This window comes from Sus scrofa, chromosome 2, assembly GCF_054392235.1.
Source record: "Sus scrofa isolate SSC_HxYL_T2T_F1_AM1 chromosome 2, Sscrofa_HxYL_maternal_Yorkshire_Landrace_v2.0, whole genome shotgun sequence".
NCBI classification, from domain to species: Eukaryota; Metazoa; Chordata; class Mammalia; order Artiodactyla; family Suidae; genus Sus; species Sus scrofa.
The window spans coordinates 126,013,918-126,032,378 of NC_139384.1; the positions used below are offsets into that span (position 1 = coordinate 126,013,918).

Sequence of the window (18,461 nt, forward strand, 5' to 3'; positions counted from 1 at the left end):
TCTAAAATTAATACAACATTGTTTAAGTCCAATAAATAAACAAAATGTGGCAAAAAATATAAAAATGACTAAACACTAAAGACTAAGTTCCATTTACTAATGGTATATCCACAAATTTCAATAATTCCATTCCTTGCTATGTACTGTAGGATACAGAATGAAAGCTACAATTTTACTTCTTATATATTAAGTACAAAAATGAATGGAAATAATATATGCCACAATTATTTTAGTTGAGAGGACACATGGTCAAAGAGCTTCAAGTTTATCTGCTGATCTATTTATTAAAGAAAAATATTTGAACAAACACTATGTAAACACATAAATTTTATTGCGTATTCTATCTGGCTATTTTTGAATTTTTAAAAATTTCATAAAATCACACACAATTTTTTTTTTCCTTTTTAGGGCCACACCCACAGCAAATAGAAGTTCCCAGACTAGGGGGTCCAATCAGAGATACAGCTGCCAGCCTATGCCACAGCCACAACAACACAGGATCTGAGCCGTGTCTGCGATCTACACCACAGCTCCCAACCATGCCAGATCCTTAACCCACTGAGTGAGGCCAGGGATCAAACCTGCAACCTCATGGTTCTTAGCTGGATTTGTTTCCACTACACCATGATGGAAACTCCAAAAAAACATACAACTTTTAAATTATCAACAAACTTTGATCTAGGAACTTCATTTCAGAAAACTTATCTCAAGGAAATAATTTGAAATGCAGAAAAACATTATGTTATGGTTTAATCTGAAATAGCAAAGACCTTAGAAATAACTAATATTTCACAATTCAGTAGTTGCTGAATACCTTCTCTTAGGTATTTCACGGATTATTTTAGCAACCTGAGATTTTACTACTGGAGTTCCTGTCATGGCACAGTGGAAACAAATCCAACTAGTAAACATAAGGTTGCAGGTTTGATCCCTGACCTCACCTCACTCAGTGGGTTAGGGATCTGGCATTGCCATGAGCTGTGGTGTGGGTCCAGATGCGGCTCGGATCCCGTGTTGCTGTGGCTGTGGTGTAGTCCAGTAGCTGTAGCTCCGATTTGGATACCTAGCCTGGGAACCTCCACATGCCATGTAGCCCTGAAAAGCCAAAAAAAAAAAAAAAAAAAAAAAAAAAAAGAGGAAGAGACTTTGCAATTATAGAAAAATGCTTTAAAAAAAAGTACAATATTTGAAATTTTAGAAATATACAATGACTACAAAAATATCATTACAGGGAGTCCCTGTTGTGGCTTAGCAGGTTAGGAACCTGATACAGTGTTCCCGAGAATGCAGGTTCAACCCCTCACCTCACTCAGTGGGCTAAGGATCCAGTGTTGCTACAAGCTGCGGTATAGGTCACAGATGTGGCTCAGATCCTGCATTGCTATGGCTGTGGTGTAGGCCTGCAGATGTAGCTTGGATCCGACCCCTAGCCTGGGAACTTGAATATGCCTCAGGTGCAGCCCTAAAAAAAAGAAAAACAAAATCATTACAAAGCTATTTATTAAAAAAAAAAAAACAGTAAACCTTAATGGATAAGCAATAAAGTTTTACTGTACAGCAGAGGGAATATATCCAATCTCTTGGGATGGACCATGATGGAAGATACTATAAGAAAAGGAACATAAAGGAGTTCCCATTGTGGCTCAGCAGGTTAAAAACCCAACGTAGTATCAGTGAGGAGGTGGGATAAATCCCTGGCCTCACTCAGTGGATTAAGGATCTGGAATTGCCACAAGCTGTGGTGTAAGTCACAGATTCAGCTAGGATCCCACTTTGCTGTGGTGCAGGCCGGCAGGTGCAGCTCCAATTTGACCCCTAGCCTGGGAATTTCCATATGCCACAGGTGTGGCCCTAAAAGGGGAGGAGAAGAAGGAGGAAGGAAGGAATAGAGGGAGGGAGGATGGAAGAAAAGTAAAACGTATGACTGGGTCACTTTGCTGTACAGCAGAAATTGGCATAACATTGGAAATCAGCTACATTTTAATTAAAAAGATGTAAAATAATAAGATTAAATTAAAAACAGTAAACCTTAACATCTTTATCCTTTATCGAACCACAACTTTTTTTTACTGCTCACAATTTTCTGTGCTTTCTTAAATTCTCCAGTATATATGGGTCCACTACTTTAATAATATGAAACTATTTTTCAAACTTACTTGGATTTTTCACGATAAGAGGAAGGTCCTACTCCAGATTTATTTATCACAGGTGATTTATTAACAGGCATATTCACAAATCATAGACCTAAAAAGAAATATTAAATTTCCTATTAGAATACGAATGCACTCACAATACCAAATAATTCATTTCATGTAAATTCATGATTTATTGGAGAAAGGATGACAAGAAGGAAAATCAGGCTAAAGGAGAAAATTTTATTAAGGAAGAATTTAAATTTAAACTGTCAGACCTAGGAGTCAAACCCAACTGTGAACTGAAAACTCATGTTATTTCTATTATGTTACTACTATAAACTTATCCTTTCATATAATAGTATTTATTATACTTCAGCAGTTTTATCAGAAAAACTATTGAAAGAACAGCATAGCATAGTAATTAAGAGAATACAGACTGACTGATTTACTTAACCTTGCCTTAGCCTCTTCACTTAGACAACAGGAACAGTACCTCCTTATAGATTGCTGGAAGAAATAAATATGTAAGTATATGTAGATTGCTTAGAAAAGGGCCTGGCATGTTGGAAGCTTTATATAAGTGCTTATGATAAGTATTAGATTACTATGCTGTTTTTTGAAGTTACTTGTAAAGTTTTTTCAAAGTCTCCTGTTTTTTGCCATTTAGATTATGCTTCTCTCTCACACTCAAGTTTATTTCCCTCTTGAAGTATATCTGAGCATATTTTATGAGGGTATGAGCAAAACTAGGACATACTGTGTTTAACAGAGTGGTCAAATACAAAATAAAAGAATGAACTGGGTAGTCGGCCTTATATTGATTTATTTTGCATTTCACTTTTAAGAAAGCTAATTCTTAAAACCTATCAGTCAAGGTTCTGGCAAGAAACAGCACCCTCCAATGGGGTAACTGAATAAATCGACTTTCCAAAGATGTGGGCAGTTATTCAAGTAAAAAATATAAAATACATTTTAAAAGAAAACTAAGTGGTGCCATTCTCAGGGGCTGGCAAGAAGAGGCTGAACCATTACTACTCTGAGGACTGAGGGGAAGTGGGACCCAGAAAGAAAAGCTCAGGGGAGTGGTGCTTAGTAAAAAATCTTTGGCCTTTGGTGGAGAAACACAACCAATCTGAAGCTGCCTGCTAAGAAGAAACCCTCCTGCTCACCATTCCAATCATCTATCTACCTTTGCTTCCCATTAGCTAAACCAAACTAGAAGCCAGAAGGTGCAGGGCAAAGTGGAGAAGGACTGAAGGTGGGTCTGGAGGGCAATGGGAAAATATCCAGCAAAATGGATTATAAACACAAACCACCATTATCTACTGCTCCTGGTTATAACAAAATCTGCTTCTAATGGATAATCTATATTGAACTGGGTAGTCGGCCTTATATTGATTTATTTTGAGCATGTGTTAGGCATACTGACCTTGAGCTTTTTGCTGTTTCTTGATCTATTTCACAAGACTATGATTAGTCACATGTTTTGAAATTGCAAAAAATTAGAAGACTAATTATTTTAGAAATTTTCCCTTGATCGCAGAACCTACTAGCCAAAGATGCCTCAACATCTGTGGGTAAAAATGGCAAGGATTTGCACCATCTGCTCAACATGCAAGTTGCACAACATCCTATTGATGAGACTTCCCCAGAATGGGATGGGGAGAAAACGTCAAATTGCTGAAAAAGACATACTGACTCTGAATTTCTAGCTTATCTTGGGAGTATTTAACCTTGGGAGTGACAGTGTTTAACCAACACTAGTTTGTGAACCACTGTTTGAACAGTATCATGATATATAAGAGAGATAGTATGACTCCCTAATGTTTTTTATTAGTTAGGATTGCTTTTGGCTAAGTGTAAAAGAAACAGTAAACAAAATAATCTCAAGTTTCCAAAAAGAAAAGATGAATGTCTTCAAAAATGTATCCCACTGAGATGCAAGAATTAAACCCTCAGTGGGGTAAACAGAAAAAGTTACAATGACTTCTCTTCTCCCCCTAAAAACCCTCAAAAAAAGAGAATTTTAAAATGTTATTAGCTACCACAAAATTTTTAGTCTTTTCATAATATTCTTCATTAAATTCTCAGTACAGTCCAAAAGCTAAAGTTATCAACAAGAAATTATCACTACTATTGTTTTACATGCAACAGGGCCTTTTTTGCACTGTATTAACATAACTAGTCACACATATTAATCACTAGTTGAGCTAAAACATTCAGCTTCTAATACACTATTTGATAAATTTTTGAACCGTTTATTAAAATCTACAGGGGAAATCATTTGTACCATTATGCATGCCTCCTCAGGACAGTTACATGTAGTAATGTTGACTTGTGAATTGTACAGAAAAAGACAAACAGGGGCATCACTTATGCTCTTTAGTTACCCTATGATACAGGCTGGGACCTGGGACCTGAGACCTAGGAGTGTTGTTTCCCAGACAAATGTTTCCTTCAGCAAAAGAATACAAAGAAAGTAAATGGACTGAAAATAACTGCATGCTTCCCAGTTGGGATAATTATGAACATTTAGATACAAAGTGGCCATAAATCAACTGCCATTTCTGAGATGCTGGGGGCAAAGCAGGTTAATGCACATGACCCTGGCACAGAGCACCACCAAGGAGGTCGGCAAACCATCAAAGCCACACCTATGGCTTCACCCACTGATCCACTTCAACCCTCAGCCCCTTTAAGAAACCTGCCTCTGGAGGGAGCAAGGGCAGCTGTTTTTTTGTTTTTGCTCCCTTATGCTGCCTAAATTCTTCATCTGGCCTCTTATCAATTTCTACTGATTGAAGAGTCCAAAGACCAGAGCCAGTAACATCTAGACCACCTTAAAACAGGAACAGAAAATTAAAATGGGGACTTTTTTTTTTTTTTTGGTCTTTTCAGGGCCGTACCTGTGGCATAGGAAGGTTCCCAGGCTAGGGGTCAAATATGAGCTACAGCTGCCAGCCTACATTTCAGGAATAGCAATGCTGGATCCAAGCCACATCTGGGACCTATGCCACAGCTTGCAACAATTCCAGATCCTTAACCCACTGAGCAAGGGCAGGGATGGAACCTGCATCCTCATGGAAACTAGGTCAGGTCCTTAACACACTGAGCCAAAAAGGACTTGTTAAATTTCACATTTCCATCACTGTCAAGAAATAGCAGTTAAAAAAATACATTAATAAATAATAAAAATTTTAAAAATTAAATTTAATTTTAAAAAATAGCCATCATCCTTCCTGAATTAGCAAAAGGTGATATAAATGTAAAAATGAGCTTTTCTCTAAGTTAAATAGATCTTTACAATTTATACATCCTTTTATTCTCTGCAGAGTATTGACTGAATTTGAGAATTGAAATGGAAACAAAATCTTTCATGAATAAAATTTGATCTTAAAGACTGGATTTCTCTGCTTTTAAATTAAGTCTTTCCTCAAATTCTAAAAAAAAAAAAAAAACAAAACATTATTTTGGATATAACTATTCCTAAGAACCCCTGCTTCTTCACTTGCTCTAATTTCTTGGTGTATATGGTCTGCAGTAACTCATGTAGTAAAGCATATAGTAACTCTTTCTCTACCACCTTCTAGAGATAATTTTCAGTGATTTAAAGAGATTTGGAAGATTTACCTTGCATTATTATCTGAAGTGGTAAAATAAACAGCTTGATTTCATCTTACACTCATATCAGACATGCTTTTTCCCTTAAATTTATTCCAGTGCACAAAACACAATATCTGGAATCCCAATGCTAGGATAATCTTGCCAAGGCTGTCAATGGTCTCCAGGTGGATGATTCCACTAGGAGTTTTTCAGTACTGATCTAATTAATCCCACTATAGTTACTGACTCTGTCTACCATTGCTCCCCTAGAAACAAATGCCTGTTGAATTTATCATGACACTCCTCTCCTGGCTTGTCTGCCTCTGTGAATTCTCCTTATCAGACTCCTGTATGTTGTAATAGCTAAGAATCAACAGCTTACTTTAAATTCTGTTTCCAGCACAGATTATGTCTGTGCAAATTACTTGATTCCAGATGCCTTGGCTTCCTCATCTATAAATACAAATAAAAATAGAAATATAAAGGTACCTCCTGTTAGTGAGTCTTTATTACCCAAGTGGAGAGTACAACTCATTACTTACTAGTTGTTCTTTGAGTAATACTTTCCTAACTAATCATCTAAATGCATTAATAAACACTTTAGACATCAAGATATTATATAATTAATACATCACAATGTATGAATAGAATTGATAATTGCTAAATCTGGGTGAAAAAGTCTCCCAACTTTTCCACGTGACCAAAGTTTTTATAACAAAATATTTTAAAGTACTGATTCACAATTACATAGATATCATTTTTTCCTCAGCATTTAACTAAAAATCACAAGACCACCATATATATCACACGGATGGAGACAGTATATGATATATATCAGATGTTCCCTAAATGTTAATAAACCAAAAAGAGACACAATATTTAATATTTTAAAACAAAAAGAATAACCACAACACTTAAACTACTACTTTTAATACAATTATTTAGTCATTTTCTTTTACTCCTATTCTCATTCTTTCTGTCCAGAATACCTAAGATCTTTCATTATGTTACTATTTTTATGCCTTTTAAGAGTTTCAACAATCTTACCAGATCTTATACAAAAAGGTACATTTTTAGATCATCCAAGGTTACAGGATCTGGATCAGTATGGGAAAATAAATTTATAGGGAAATCTCATAACATGCTGCAAAAATTCTATTTAAAACATAAGGAAACCAAATCCAGCAATACCAATAAAAAGTAATTTTTTTATAGTGAGAAAGGTTAGTCTCAGAAGAGCAAAGATAATTTAATATTATAAAAGCTATTATTACAGACCATAACATTGTTGGATTTAAGGCAAAAAACTATAAAATACTTTAAAATACTTTATGCCAAAGAATAATTCAATTAAATTCAGTTTCCACTCATGATTATAAAAAGAAAAACTCTACATACTAGGATTTGAAGTTTTACCCAATTTAATTAGAGGTACCTGGGAAAAACTAAAGGAAACATGGTAACAAAGTATAGAAGCTTTATCTGAAAAGCCAAAAACAATACAAGGATATCCATAGTATTGCCACTCCTCTGCATTTTACAGATACTCCTAGCCAACAAAAATATAAGGAAAAAAGGTATAAAAATGGGAAAAGAAGGACAGTGTATTTATTTGAAAAATATCTACGAAAAATCTCATACAAAATATAGGTTCTATTCAGTTTTAAAAGATTTAGGAATAAACAATTAATGTAGAAATACTAATGATATGGGTTTCCGTTTCAGAAAAAATGACTAATTAGCACAGACTTTGGATTCTGTCTTTAAAAGCAAGTTTGTAGGACTAAGGAAGAAACTTGAAATCCAGGAAATCATAAGGGAAAACCCCCTGAGCTAAGTTACAGGGGGAATTTTGTCTTATCACATGACCTTTTACTAATTTATTTTCTCAGAGGTATAGTGACAAACCACCTCTTTCTCTACCCATATACACAGAAATTCTTAACAGCTTTTCATTTCTCCCTGTACCTTAGCTCACAGGGAGTTTGGGGTTAGTAGATGCAAACTGTTACATTTGGAATGGATAAGCAATGGGGTCCTACTGTCCAATCTCTTGGGTTAGAACATGACGGAAGATAGTAAGAAAAAAAAAATGTGCCTTTATGTATGACTGGGTCATTTTGCTGCACACAGCAAGTGAAGAAACATTGTAAATAAACTATACTTTAATAAAAAGAAAAAGCAGTGTGAGCTATACTTTCTTAACTCTAAGTCAAGTAGGCAACAAAAAGAAAATCAGCAAAAGTATAGAAGATTTAAACAGTGTAATTAATATGATGGACACAAAGAGAATTCTATATTCAACCATTGGAGAATATATGCATTTTTGCTAAGCACACAAGTACAATTTCTAAAAACTCTATCCTAAAGCAAATCTTAAATTACAAAGAGTAGGTAATCTACATGAGATTATATTTCTGACTTCAAAACATAGTTAAAAAATTGTAATAAAAGATAAACTAACCATCCTTATGTTGGGAAATGAAAAATCCAATCCTAGGAGTTCCCATTGTGGCACAGGGGAAACGAATCCAACTAGGAACCATGAGGTTGTGGGTTTGACCCCTGGCCTTGCTCAGTAGGTTAAGAATCGGGCGTTGATGTGAGCTATGTGGTGTAGGTCGCAGACGCAGCTTGGATCCTCTGTGGCTGTGGCTGTGGCAGGCAGCTATTGTTTTGATTCGACCCCTAGCCTGGGAACCTCCATATGCTGTGGGTGCAGCCCTAAAAAGAAAAAAAAAAAAAAACTGAAAATAAAAACCCCAGAAATGAATGACATACAAAACAAAATCTGGCAGCAAAAATCAGAATATGCTCAAAATCATTTATATTCAAGGAAAGTCAAATTAGACCCACAACTAAATTCTATTTCACTCTAAGTAGAATGGCTAACTTTTTAAAAAAAACTGACAATACCAAGTTTTGTAAGGTATGGAGCAATGGTACTCTCATACCTTGCTGATAGGAGTGAAAATAGCTACAGCCACTTTAGAAATCTATTTGACCTTAGAAAGTTAATCATACACCTATCCCTTGACCCAGAAATTTCATTCCAAAAGAAATGAAACAACGTTACAAAAAAGATGTGTACCAGAATGTTTATAGGAATGGTATTCATCACAACAGTCCCAGACTGGAAACAACTCAAACATCCATCAGTAAGAAAAAGGATAAACCAATTGGAGTATGTTTATATAATAGGATTCTTCTCAGTAATAAAAAACAAATTACTGCTACATGCAACAAAAATAATACATTGAGAGAAAAATATTACACTGAATTAAAGAAGCCTAACACATACATGTTTCAATATACATTGAGTTTAAGAAAAGGCAAAACTATTACAGTGTGATGATCTACAGGAGGATGGGATGTGGAGCTGGACTGTAGATTAAATGGAAATGTTATATATGATGATACCATGGATTTATATATATACGTTTCAAAACTCATTTTAGCAGATTGCATTTGTTCAAAACAGTAGAACAATATCTCCCATACTGTATACTGTTTTATGATATGGCCTTGTCACTATCCCACAAGAGATGGAAGGTAATTCACTCTCCCAGTGAATTTGGGCTTAATTTAGTGACTTGCTTAACAGAGTACAGCAGAAGTAATACCCTGGGACATATAAAGCTAGACCATCAACAAAAAGCCTTGCAGTTTCCTCCTGGAATGTTCTCCCAGAGTCCAGCCACCCTACCAAGAGGCCAGCATCACCTGGAAAGCTGTGTGGGAGTTCTCTCGTTGATAGCTCTCCGTAAGTACCCAGCCAGGATTCCCTGGGACAGCAAGCAGCAGCTGCCAGGCATGTAATTGAGCCATTTTGGAGACAAACTCAAGGCTTAGGAAAACTAGAGCCTCAGCTGATACCTAACTGAAATCACATGCAAGAGCCCACATAAGAATTACCCAGCTGCATACAGTCAACTCCAGAACCATGAGCGTTGATAAAAAATTATTTAAGCCACTAAGTTTTAGTGATTGCTACCAGTAATTAATACCCAGAATACTCACTGAATTGTATGGTGAACATCTGTGCATTTCACTATATGCAAATTTTACCTCAATAAAAATAAGATTATAAGAGAATATATTGTATTAGAATTAGGTTTAGAGACAACTAACAGAAGTAAAAATGACAGCAGCTCATACAAGATGAAAGTGTATTTCTCTCTGATGTTAAAAAGTCCAAAGCTAGACAACTTAGCAAACAAGCGTCTCCGAACTCCCCTAATTAGTAACAGTTTGAACCTGCCTTCTGGAACTCAGGGAGGGTCTAGGAGGCTGAAAGAGTTTTTTCCTACAAACAAGAAATTAGGGACACAAAGAGGTTTTTGTACCCAAGAGGGAACCACAGGGCAATACTCAGTTTCATCTTGAAGGGAAAATAAAGGAAACATAAAACCAGGTCCTTATGCAAATAGTTAAAAGACAAGATGTTTCATTTGTAAAAGAGAAGTATGGACAATGGAGTGTCATTGCCTCAAGTGTGAAATCTCTATGGTTTGTTTTTTGGGTTTTTTGTCTTTTTAGGGCCAAACCCATGGCATATGGAGGTTCCCAGGCTAGGGGTCAATTCAGACCTATAGCAGCTAGCGTACACCACAGCCACAAAAATGTGAGATCCAAGCAGCATCTGTGACCTACACCACAGCTCACTGCAACACCAGATCTGTAACCCACTGAGCGAGGCCAAGGATCCAACCTGAATCCTCATGGATGCTAGTCAGATTTGTTTCCACTGAGCCACAACAGGAATCCTCTTTACATTTTTTTTTAATAACTTTTCTTCCAGTCTATTTGTACTTCTCTATTCTCAGGAGATGTATAATATTTTTTGTTTCTTTCTTGCCTGAATTTCTCCTAGACAAAACGGTGAAAGTGCCTAAAGTCAATGGCTTTTTCTTGACTTAAAAAACATAAAAATAAAAAAATTAAGGTCATTTAAGACATGACACTGGGTGCCCTGTGGGGAGTTGAAAAAAACTCCAAGCATGGTGATGTAACCAGACAGAGACCAACACAAACTTTCCTTTTTTCCACACAATTCCTTCGTCTTTGCCCACAGCTGTGCTTACTTAAAAGAAACTAAAGCAGATGACCACATAAGCAAAACTGCAGAATGAGCCCAAACTAGAAACGCCCAAGATAGCGACAATCTACTAACCTGAATGGGTTCCAGTCTGACCACGACGGTCACCTGGGCAGATGAGACTCAAAAGCAATCAAAAGCTGCCTCTGCCTAATTACTAGGCTACGATCTCTGCCCACACGGCACTTGCCCTGCTAGGCCCCACAGTGCCAAGTGCAAAGGCGCCCAAAGGCCTGCGCATGCTCCGGCTGTTTGCAAAATTCATCACCCCTTTCCCAGAATGCCGCTGGCTACCACCTCTCACCTCTTTTAAAGTTTCCCAGGTCCTTCCCCTTACCCCCTCATAAGGAATCTTTAGAGCACGATCTTTCCTTTCCCCATCCCTTGATTAACCAATAAAGTTTCTACTCTACTTTGCCGAACCTGGTCTCCTTCAGTTGGCGTTAGCGACACCAGGCAAGGAAGGTCCTAATTGGGGTTCACTTGATCTGAGAGGGTTGGTCACAGGAGAGAGTTTTCCTGAGACTGGAATAGAGGCAAGAGAGGTCATTCAGGGCCATCTCCTCTGTCGTAGCAACACCCCCAGAAGGTTACAGTGCCACAGAAGAAAGGTCCGGGCACTGAATATTCAAAGATTGGACCCCATAACAAAGCAGAGACATAAAAGTCTTCTCCTGGCCTAGTTGTAGTCCAGAAGAGTTGTGTCAAAACAGAGGGGACCATATGGATGTGACATTTGGCCCAATGTCCCTCTAGTGCTTTGTTGGTGCCCCTCCAGTGCTTTGTGATACATAAGCATCCAGGACCTTTGTATAATCCCAGGGCAGAAGCGGGCCTAATAAAAACAAAGACTTAATATCCAACCAGCCAAGCAGAAGAGAGGCTGCAATTGGAGGGTGCAATTTAAAGAAAGTCAACTGTGATTCAAAACTACTTCATGTCTTTTAACTTTGTAGCAATAAATAAATAAACTGACTTTTTTCCAGAAATAATAAATATAATTCATAATTCATATGAAAGAGCAATATTCAAAATACTGAAAACTGAAGTGTTTCAAATATTCACTTTTTTTTATTTTTTATTTTTTGGCAGTCCACCAAGTTCCCAGGCCAGAGATCCAACCCAAGCCATAGCAGTGACAATACTGAATCCTTAACCCTAAGCCATGAGGGAACTCCCCACTTATGATTTAGAAAGGTTTGGACAGTGAGGAAAATGAATTGAAAAGTATCATTAAAATTTGAACGTGGGAGTTCCCGTCGTGGCGCAGTGGTTAACGAATCCGACTAGGAACCATGAGGTTGCGAGTTCGGTCCCTGCCCTTGCTCAGTGGGTTAACGATCCAGCGTTGCCCTGAGCTGTGCTGTAAGTTGCAGACGCGGCTCGGATCCCGCGTTGCTGTGGCTCTGGAGTAGGCTGGAGGATACAGCTCTGATTCGACCCCTAGCCTGGGAACCTCCATATGCCGCGGGAGAGGCCCAAAGAAATAGCAAAAAGACAAAAAAATAAATAAATAAAATTTAAACGTGGGAGTTCCCTTGTGGCTAAGTGGGTTAAGGATTCTGTTGTCAGTGCAGCAGCTCAGGTTGCTGCTGTGGTGGGAATTCCCTGACCTGGGAGCTTACACATGCCATGGGTGCAGCAAAAAAAAAAAAAAAAAAAAAAAAGCTTTAAACATGAATTATGTCCATTCATTTCTCATCCTCAGCATCAATCACTTATTATTTATTCAAGAAAATGACAATGAGTTGATACTTAAATGATAGTCTTATTCTGACTTGGTTAAATATCTTAACTCTCTTTTACTCAAAGGATTTTGATCTAAAATGGCACTAGAGAATCTCACATATGCTCTCAGGAAAATAAAAATTAAAAACTGAGAGACTGATTCCTCATAAATGTCTGACTTACAGAAAACCAGAACTTATATCCTGATCAATGAATATCCACCAAGAATCTTTCCCCATCCTCAAACCAACGAACTTACTGATGGGACTCTGGCTGGACCTCCTGCTCTTCGGACTCCTTCTGCACAAATATAGCCCACCCCAAACTCTCAATGGACTCACCTGTAGCTTGCTATTCTTTGTGTTTCCCGAATTGCAATTCCTCTAATATTCACAAAGAATAAACTCAGTCCGTTAATTCCAGTTTGCCTGAGTTTACCTCTTTTTTTTTTTTTTTTGGTCTTTTTTTTTTTTTAGGGCCACACCCACAGCTTATGGAGGTTCCCAGGCTAGAGGTCAAATTGGAGCTGCCACTGCCAGCCTACACCACAGCTCACAGCAAGGCCAGATCCTTAACCCAGTGAGCGAGGCAGGGGTTCGAACCTGCGTCCTCATCGATGCTAATTCTGAGCCAGGACAGGAACTCCTACCTCTTTATTTAGGTTAACACCCACCAAAGGAAGCCATTTGGCTTTGATGCAAACTACTCATGTGATGAATGGTTTGTGAAAGGACTGCAAAAATGGATGTAATTGTCCGTGATTTCTTTTATTAAATTTCTATTGTATGCCGGTGCTTTATATTTGCAACATTCAACACACAACAGGAAAACAATATACACAGATACATACACACACATACTTACATATAAACTAGAAATGAATGTTTCTAAACATTTTTGATCATTTTCAGCACTGCCAAATAGTACACACATTGTTCATTTTAAATGGTTGTCATTTAGAAAATTCAGTTTAGCTCAGGAGTTCCCGCCATGGCTCAGCAGAAACGAATCTGACTCGCATCCATGAGGATGCAGGTTCAATCCCTGGCCTTGCTCAGTGGATTAAGCATCTGCCATTGCCACAAAACCGCAGAGTAGTTCGCAGACACACTCATATGTGGCTTGGCTGCTTCTGTGGCATAGGCCAGCAGCTGCAGCTCAGATTCAACCCCTAGCCGAGGAATTTCCATATGCCCTAAAAAGCAAAAACAAAAAAAAAAAAAATCAAATTAAATATGAATAAGATGTTTTACACCTATCTGTCAAGGACCCAGAAATTGTTTTTAAGTTTTAACATTAATCCCTAGTGTATTTTTTTAAGTTCAAACAAAGTTGGAAAGGTATGCTTTAAAAAACAATTTCTGAGAACTAGGCAATATTAAAATTATAGTAAGCCTTTGGATAGGTAACAAACTGGTGAAAACAAGATTTTGAATCTAACCTTAAGGAAAGAGTAGTTTAATTGACCAAAAACAACCAAGAAGCTAGATCCATTTAGATATATAGACGAGATAAGGTAAAGAAGGGATCCCACCACTTCACCTCTTCCTAGACATTTTTCCGAATCAACAACTTGTGCCCTTTTCTCAAGATTAATTACCTTTCTAAAAATCCATTTATTTCACATCTTCAAAGATCCTCCACCCACTCCCACCCCCACTGTTCACCTCTCCAAATGTTTGGACTTATTTGAAGTCCAAAAAAATCTGAGGAGGGCTGGGGAAATGGGGCGGGCAGGTGGGGGGGGGGGGTAGGGTGCAATTTCATCAAATATAGAAGGACTTGAGGAGTTCCCCGTCGTGGCTCAGTGGTGAATGAATCCTACTAAGAACCATGAGGTTTCGCGTTCCCTCCCTGGCCTCGCTCGGTGGGTTAAGGATCCCCCGTTGCTGTGAGCTGTGTTGTAGGTAGAAGATGCGGCTCAGATTCAGCTTTGCTGTGGCTCTGGCGTAGGCCGGTCGCTACAGCTCCGATTAGACCCCTAGCCTGGGAACCTCCATATGCTACGGGTGCGACCCTAGAAAAATACCAAAAAAAAAAAAAAAAAAAAAAAAAAAAAGGACTTGAAAACTATTCAATGAGGCAAGTGGGATTCTGAATTAAGGGTTACCAGAGAACGTCTGGGTCTAAAGAAGATTAAAAGAATTCCCCCACTGATAGCAGTGGGAAAGTTTCTCCACCTCCTTTAGTCTCCCTGGCAAAGAGTTATTTCCCTATCAAATAAATGAAACTGGTGGCTGGTCCCCCACCTTCTCACTCAAGCCTCCGCTGGAGTGTTAGCAAGGAGATCGCCTAGATTCTTAAGGGAGGCCTGCATGTCGCGCCTGGGCTGGGGGCGCAAGTGAGTATTAAAGGCGTCTTCCAACAGCAAGAGCTAAAGAACCGTAAGAAAGAAGACTCGGTGCACCCATTTGTGGTCTCCCGGTCGCCCCGGGATGGTAAACGTGGCAATAACCTTAGCTCTCAAGTCGTCAGAAGCCGGACAGGGCAGTCACTCACCACAGCGCTCCAAGTCGCTGGGGGCCGGCACTGGTTGCTAAGGACGCTGTGGGAGGCGCTCTCAGAGTTGGAAGGTTGCTCTTTTAAGACTCTCCTGACCAGCGCTTAGCCAATCAGGACGTGTGAATGCAATTTGACTCCCCACCTCCCTCCGCCACAGTTATGCTCGCATTTATTTTTTGCTGCGGAGGAGAGGCAAGTCTTTGCAGCAAAAAATAAAATCATTTAAAAAATCTAAATTTAAAAATAAAAGCACTCTATAGGAGGGTAACTATGGCTTTTAATCAAAATGCTATTCCTAAATCCTTTTTACATAGAACGCCGGACCCAGACCCGCCGGTGTCCTTCTCAGTTAGGTTAGCGCATAAGCAAAGCCATCCAGGGTGTTCTATATGTACTAACCACAAGAGGGCGAATTTAAACACAGAGTGATGCCTAATTTTAAAGGTAGAGGCCAAGGAAATTATCTAACTTAAATCCTTACAATATTTCTATGTCTACTAACGGGCAAGCAACTTTAAAAGCTCACAAGGGTTTGGAGTTCCCATCGTGGCTCAGTGGTTAACGAATCTGACTAGGAACCATGAGATTGCCGGTTCGGTCCCTGGCCTTGCCTAGTGGGTTAAGGATCCGGCGTTGCCGTGAGCTGTGGTGTAGGTTGCCGACGAGGCTCGGTCCTGCATTGCAGTGGCTCTGGCATAGGCCGGTGGCTACAGCTCCGATTCGACCCCTAGCCTGGGAACCTCCATATGCCGCAGGAGTGGCCCAAGAAATGTCAAAAAGGCAATAAATAAATAAATAAAAGTTCACAAGGGTTTTACTGAGAGCAATTCCAATTCAATTCAAAAGTAATGAGCAGGGATTGTCCTGGTGGAATAAACTGCCTTAAAAAAATTTAAAACTTCTATGCCACTCCTGAGCATCTATCCAGAGAAAACCACGACTTGCAAAGACACATGTACTCCGATGTTCATTGCAGCACTATTTACAATAGCCAAGACATGGAAACAACCTAAATGTCCATTAACAGAGGAGTGGATCCAGAAGATGTGGTACATATACACAATGGAATATTACTCAGCCATTAAAAAGAACGAAATATTGGCATTTTTAGCAACATGGATGGACCTAGAAACTATCATGCCAAGTGAAGTCAGCCATACAATGAGACACCACCATCAAATGCTTTCACTGACATGTGGAATCTGAAAAAAGGACAGACTGAACTTCTTTGCAGAACAGATGCTGACTCACATTCATTGAAAAACTTATGATCTCCAAGAGGAGACAGTTTGTGCTTGGGCTGTGGGATGGAAATCCTGTGAAATCAGATTGTTATGATCATTATACAACTACAGATGTGATAAATTCATTTGAGTAATAAAAAAAAGTAAAAAAAAAATTTAAAACTTCTAAAGAGAATTTAACTAATCCTGATGAACTACATCAATCCTGAATTGTTTGTTCATAATAGGCACCGAAATAAGTCTTCTGAATTCCTTTGCAGTTTTGACATTTAAAAAAAAAATTATTAGTCCAAATCCATAGACTGTGCCAACAGTGGACGCTAATATAAACTATGGGCTTTGGGTGATTATGACACGTCAATATAAGTACATCAATTGCGACAAATTACCAGTCTGATTGCAGATGTTCATAATGGGTAGGCTATCCACTGGGGGAAGGGGTGGGTGTAAATGGGAAATTTGTTTTACCCTCCTCTCAGTTTGCTGTGAACTTGGAACTGCTCTAACAATAGTAATAATGAAAACTAAAAAAAAAAAAAAAAAAATTACTTTCAAATAATGACCTTTACAAAATCCAGAAATTACAATCCCTGATCTCTTCTCTGGAACACATTCCTCCTAATAGGCCTGCAAATTGAAAGTGATGCCAGAAAGATGTTACCGGAATCTGGGTTCTTGTTTGTTTGGCAGCCAAAGAATGAACTTTGAGAACACACAGGCAGCAAGCAAGCAAAGTCTTTATTACAGGACAGGGTGAGAAGGGGAAGAAGAGTCCCCCTCTCTATTGTCCTATAGGGGTTTTTATCCCTTAAAGATGGGGGTTACCAATGTGGAGTCCAGAAAGAAGTGGTTTTCTCCCATTGGCCTTGCCCAGTTACCTTTATCAGTCCTTGTCCAAAAGTGGTCTTAGGGGTAGAAATGCACTGTTTAGTTTTATGGTTTCTTTGCCCTTCTCTTCCTTAGACTGAGAGTCACCATTCCCCTCATTCCTTTTCATTCATTTGAGGAGTTGGTTAGAGATTAACTTCCACCTGGACGTAAAACAGGTACATTTCCTATAGTAAACAAGGCCTGCGGGGATGTTACTCCCTGGAGCCCTTAAGCCACAAATTTTAATCAATGGCCATAGCAAAGAATCAAAGCCCATGCTCCTACAGTAACTACATGAGTTATCTTGCCTCAGAATGGGATGACATATTTATAGTTTTTACATTCCAAGTTAAAATAGTGAAGTATGAGAAAGCAGTAAAACCATTTCTCAATTTTCATAAAGTGGTGTGAAATAAAGAGGTTCCACCACTGTGGGCTCAGGGAATTCAGCTAGTTCCTCAAATCACCCAATGCACCAAATAACACTCAACAAATGGAAGTATATAACATGTTTATAGAAAGGGACACTTAATAGCATAAACGTAAACTTCAGCAAATAGAAAACTATGAGTCCTTGAAGAAAATGTTTCACAGAATAATAAAAAATAAAAAATTTAATGTCATAGGTGTGAACTGAAGTTTGACATTTGCCATCAGCCTCTACATGGAGCAGAACATGAGCCACTGCAGCTACCAACCCACAGCAACCTGAGTGGAGCTCAGGGTGGAGACCAGGAGGGAGGCTCTCTGTGCTCTGGGAAAGGCCTTCAGGTAGTTAGATAGTCTCAGGAGATTTTATGAGCCCAATTCCTGCATCTCCTTATATCCAGAAAAACACTAAAATCCATCATTGATGACTTAATGTTTGTGACTAGTAGTAACCTTCACAAGACCACCAGAAAACTTCTGTAAAATGTGTGAATGGCTGCATGCACCTCCTCCCCCTTTTCATGACTTATATCTTGATAGACCCCCTTTCCTCTTTGGGACAGTATCTCATAACTATCTGAAATACTGTCTCCTGGGCTGTAGTTAGTGGGCAAAACAAAAGATGTCCTGGTCACCTGTGAGAACAGCCACTCCCACGGGTGGGCCAAAGAACCCTGAGGGAACTCAGGAAAGCATATCAAAGGAGTGATTCCAATAAGCCCAGACCTTTCTGCCTTCATATAGCAATGGTTTTCTGTAAATCTTCTGTAAATTTGGTTATCTATAAATCTTTTGTTCCTACTACCTCCCCATTGTTACAAAAACCCATATGCCTAGCTTCCTCCCTCTCTT

The 18,461-nt window shown here is 38.7% G+C and overlaps 1 protein-coding gene across 15 annotated transcripts in view; it reads right to left on the bottom strand.

Annotated features, from left to right (window-relative positions):
- Nucleotides 1–18,461, bottom strand: part of TMEM232 (transmembrane protein 232) — a 293,389-nt gene that overhangs the window by 228,301 nt on the left and 46,627 nt on the right. For 2 of the 15 annotated variants that reach the window (XR_014838520.1, XM_005661576.4), the window contains exons 1-2: nucleotides 15,064–15,142; nucleotides 2,157–2,244 (exon numbers count right to left, since the gene is read on the bottom strand). Coding sequence is in view for 6 of the 15 variants with exons in the window: in XM_005661576.4 (XP_005661633.4) it covers nucleotides 2,157–2,227 (71 nt within the window). In the remaining 9 variants the exon portion in view is untranslated. Of the gene's footprint in view, nucleotides 1–2,156; nucleotides 2,245–10,911; nucleotides 11,122–14,813; nucleotides 15,171–18,461 lie in introns of those variants that run through there. The other 13 variants (XM_085014221.1, XM_085014220.1, XM_085014218.1 and 10 more) reach the window with 11 other exon arrangements.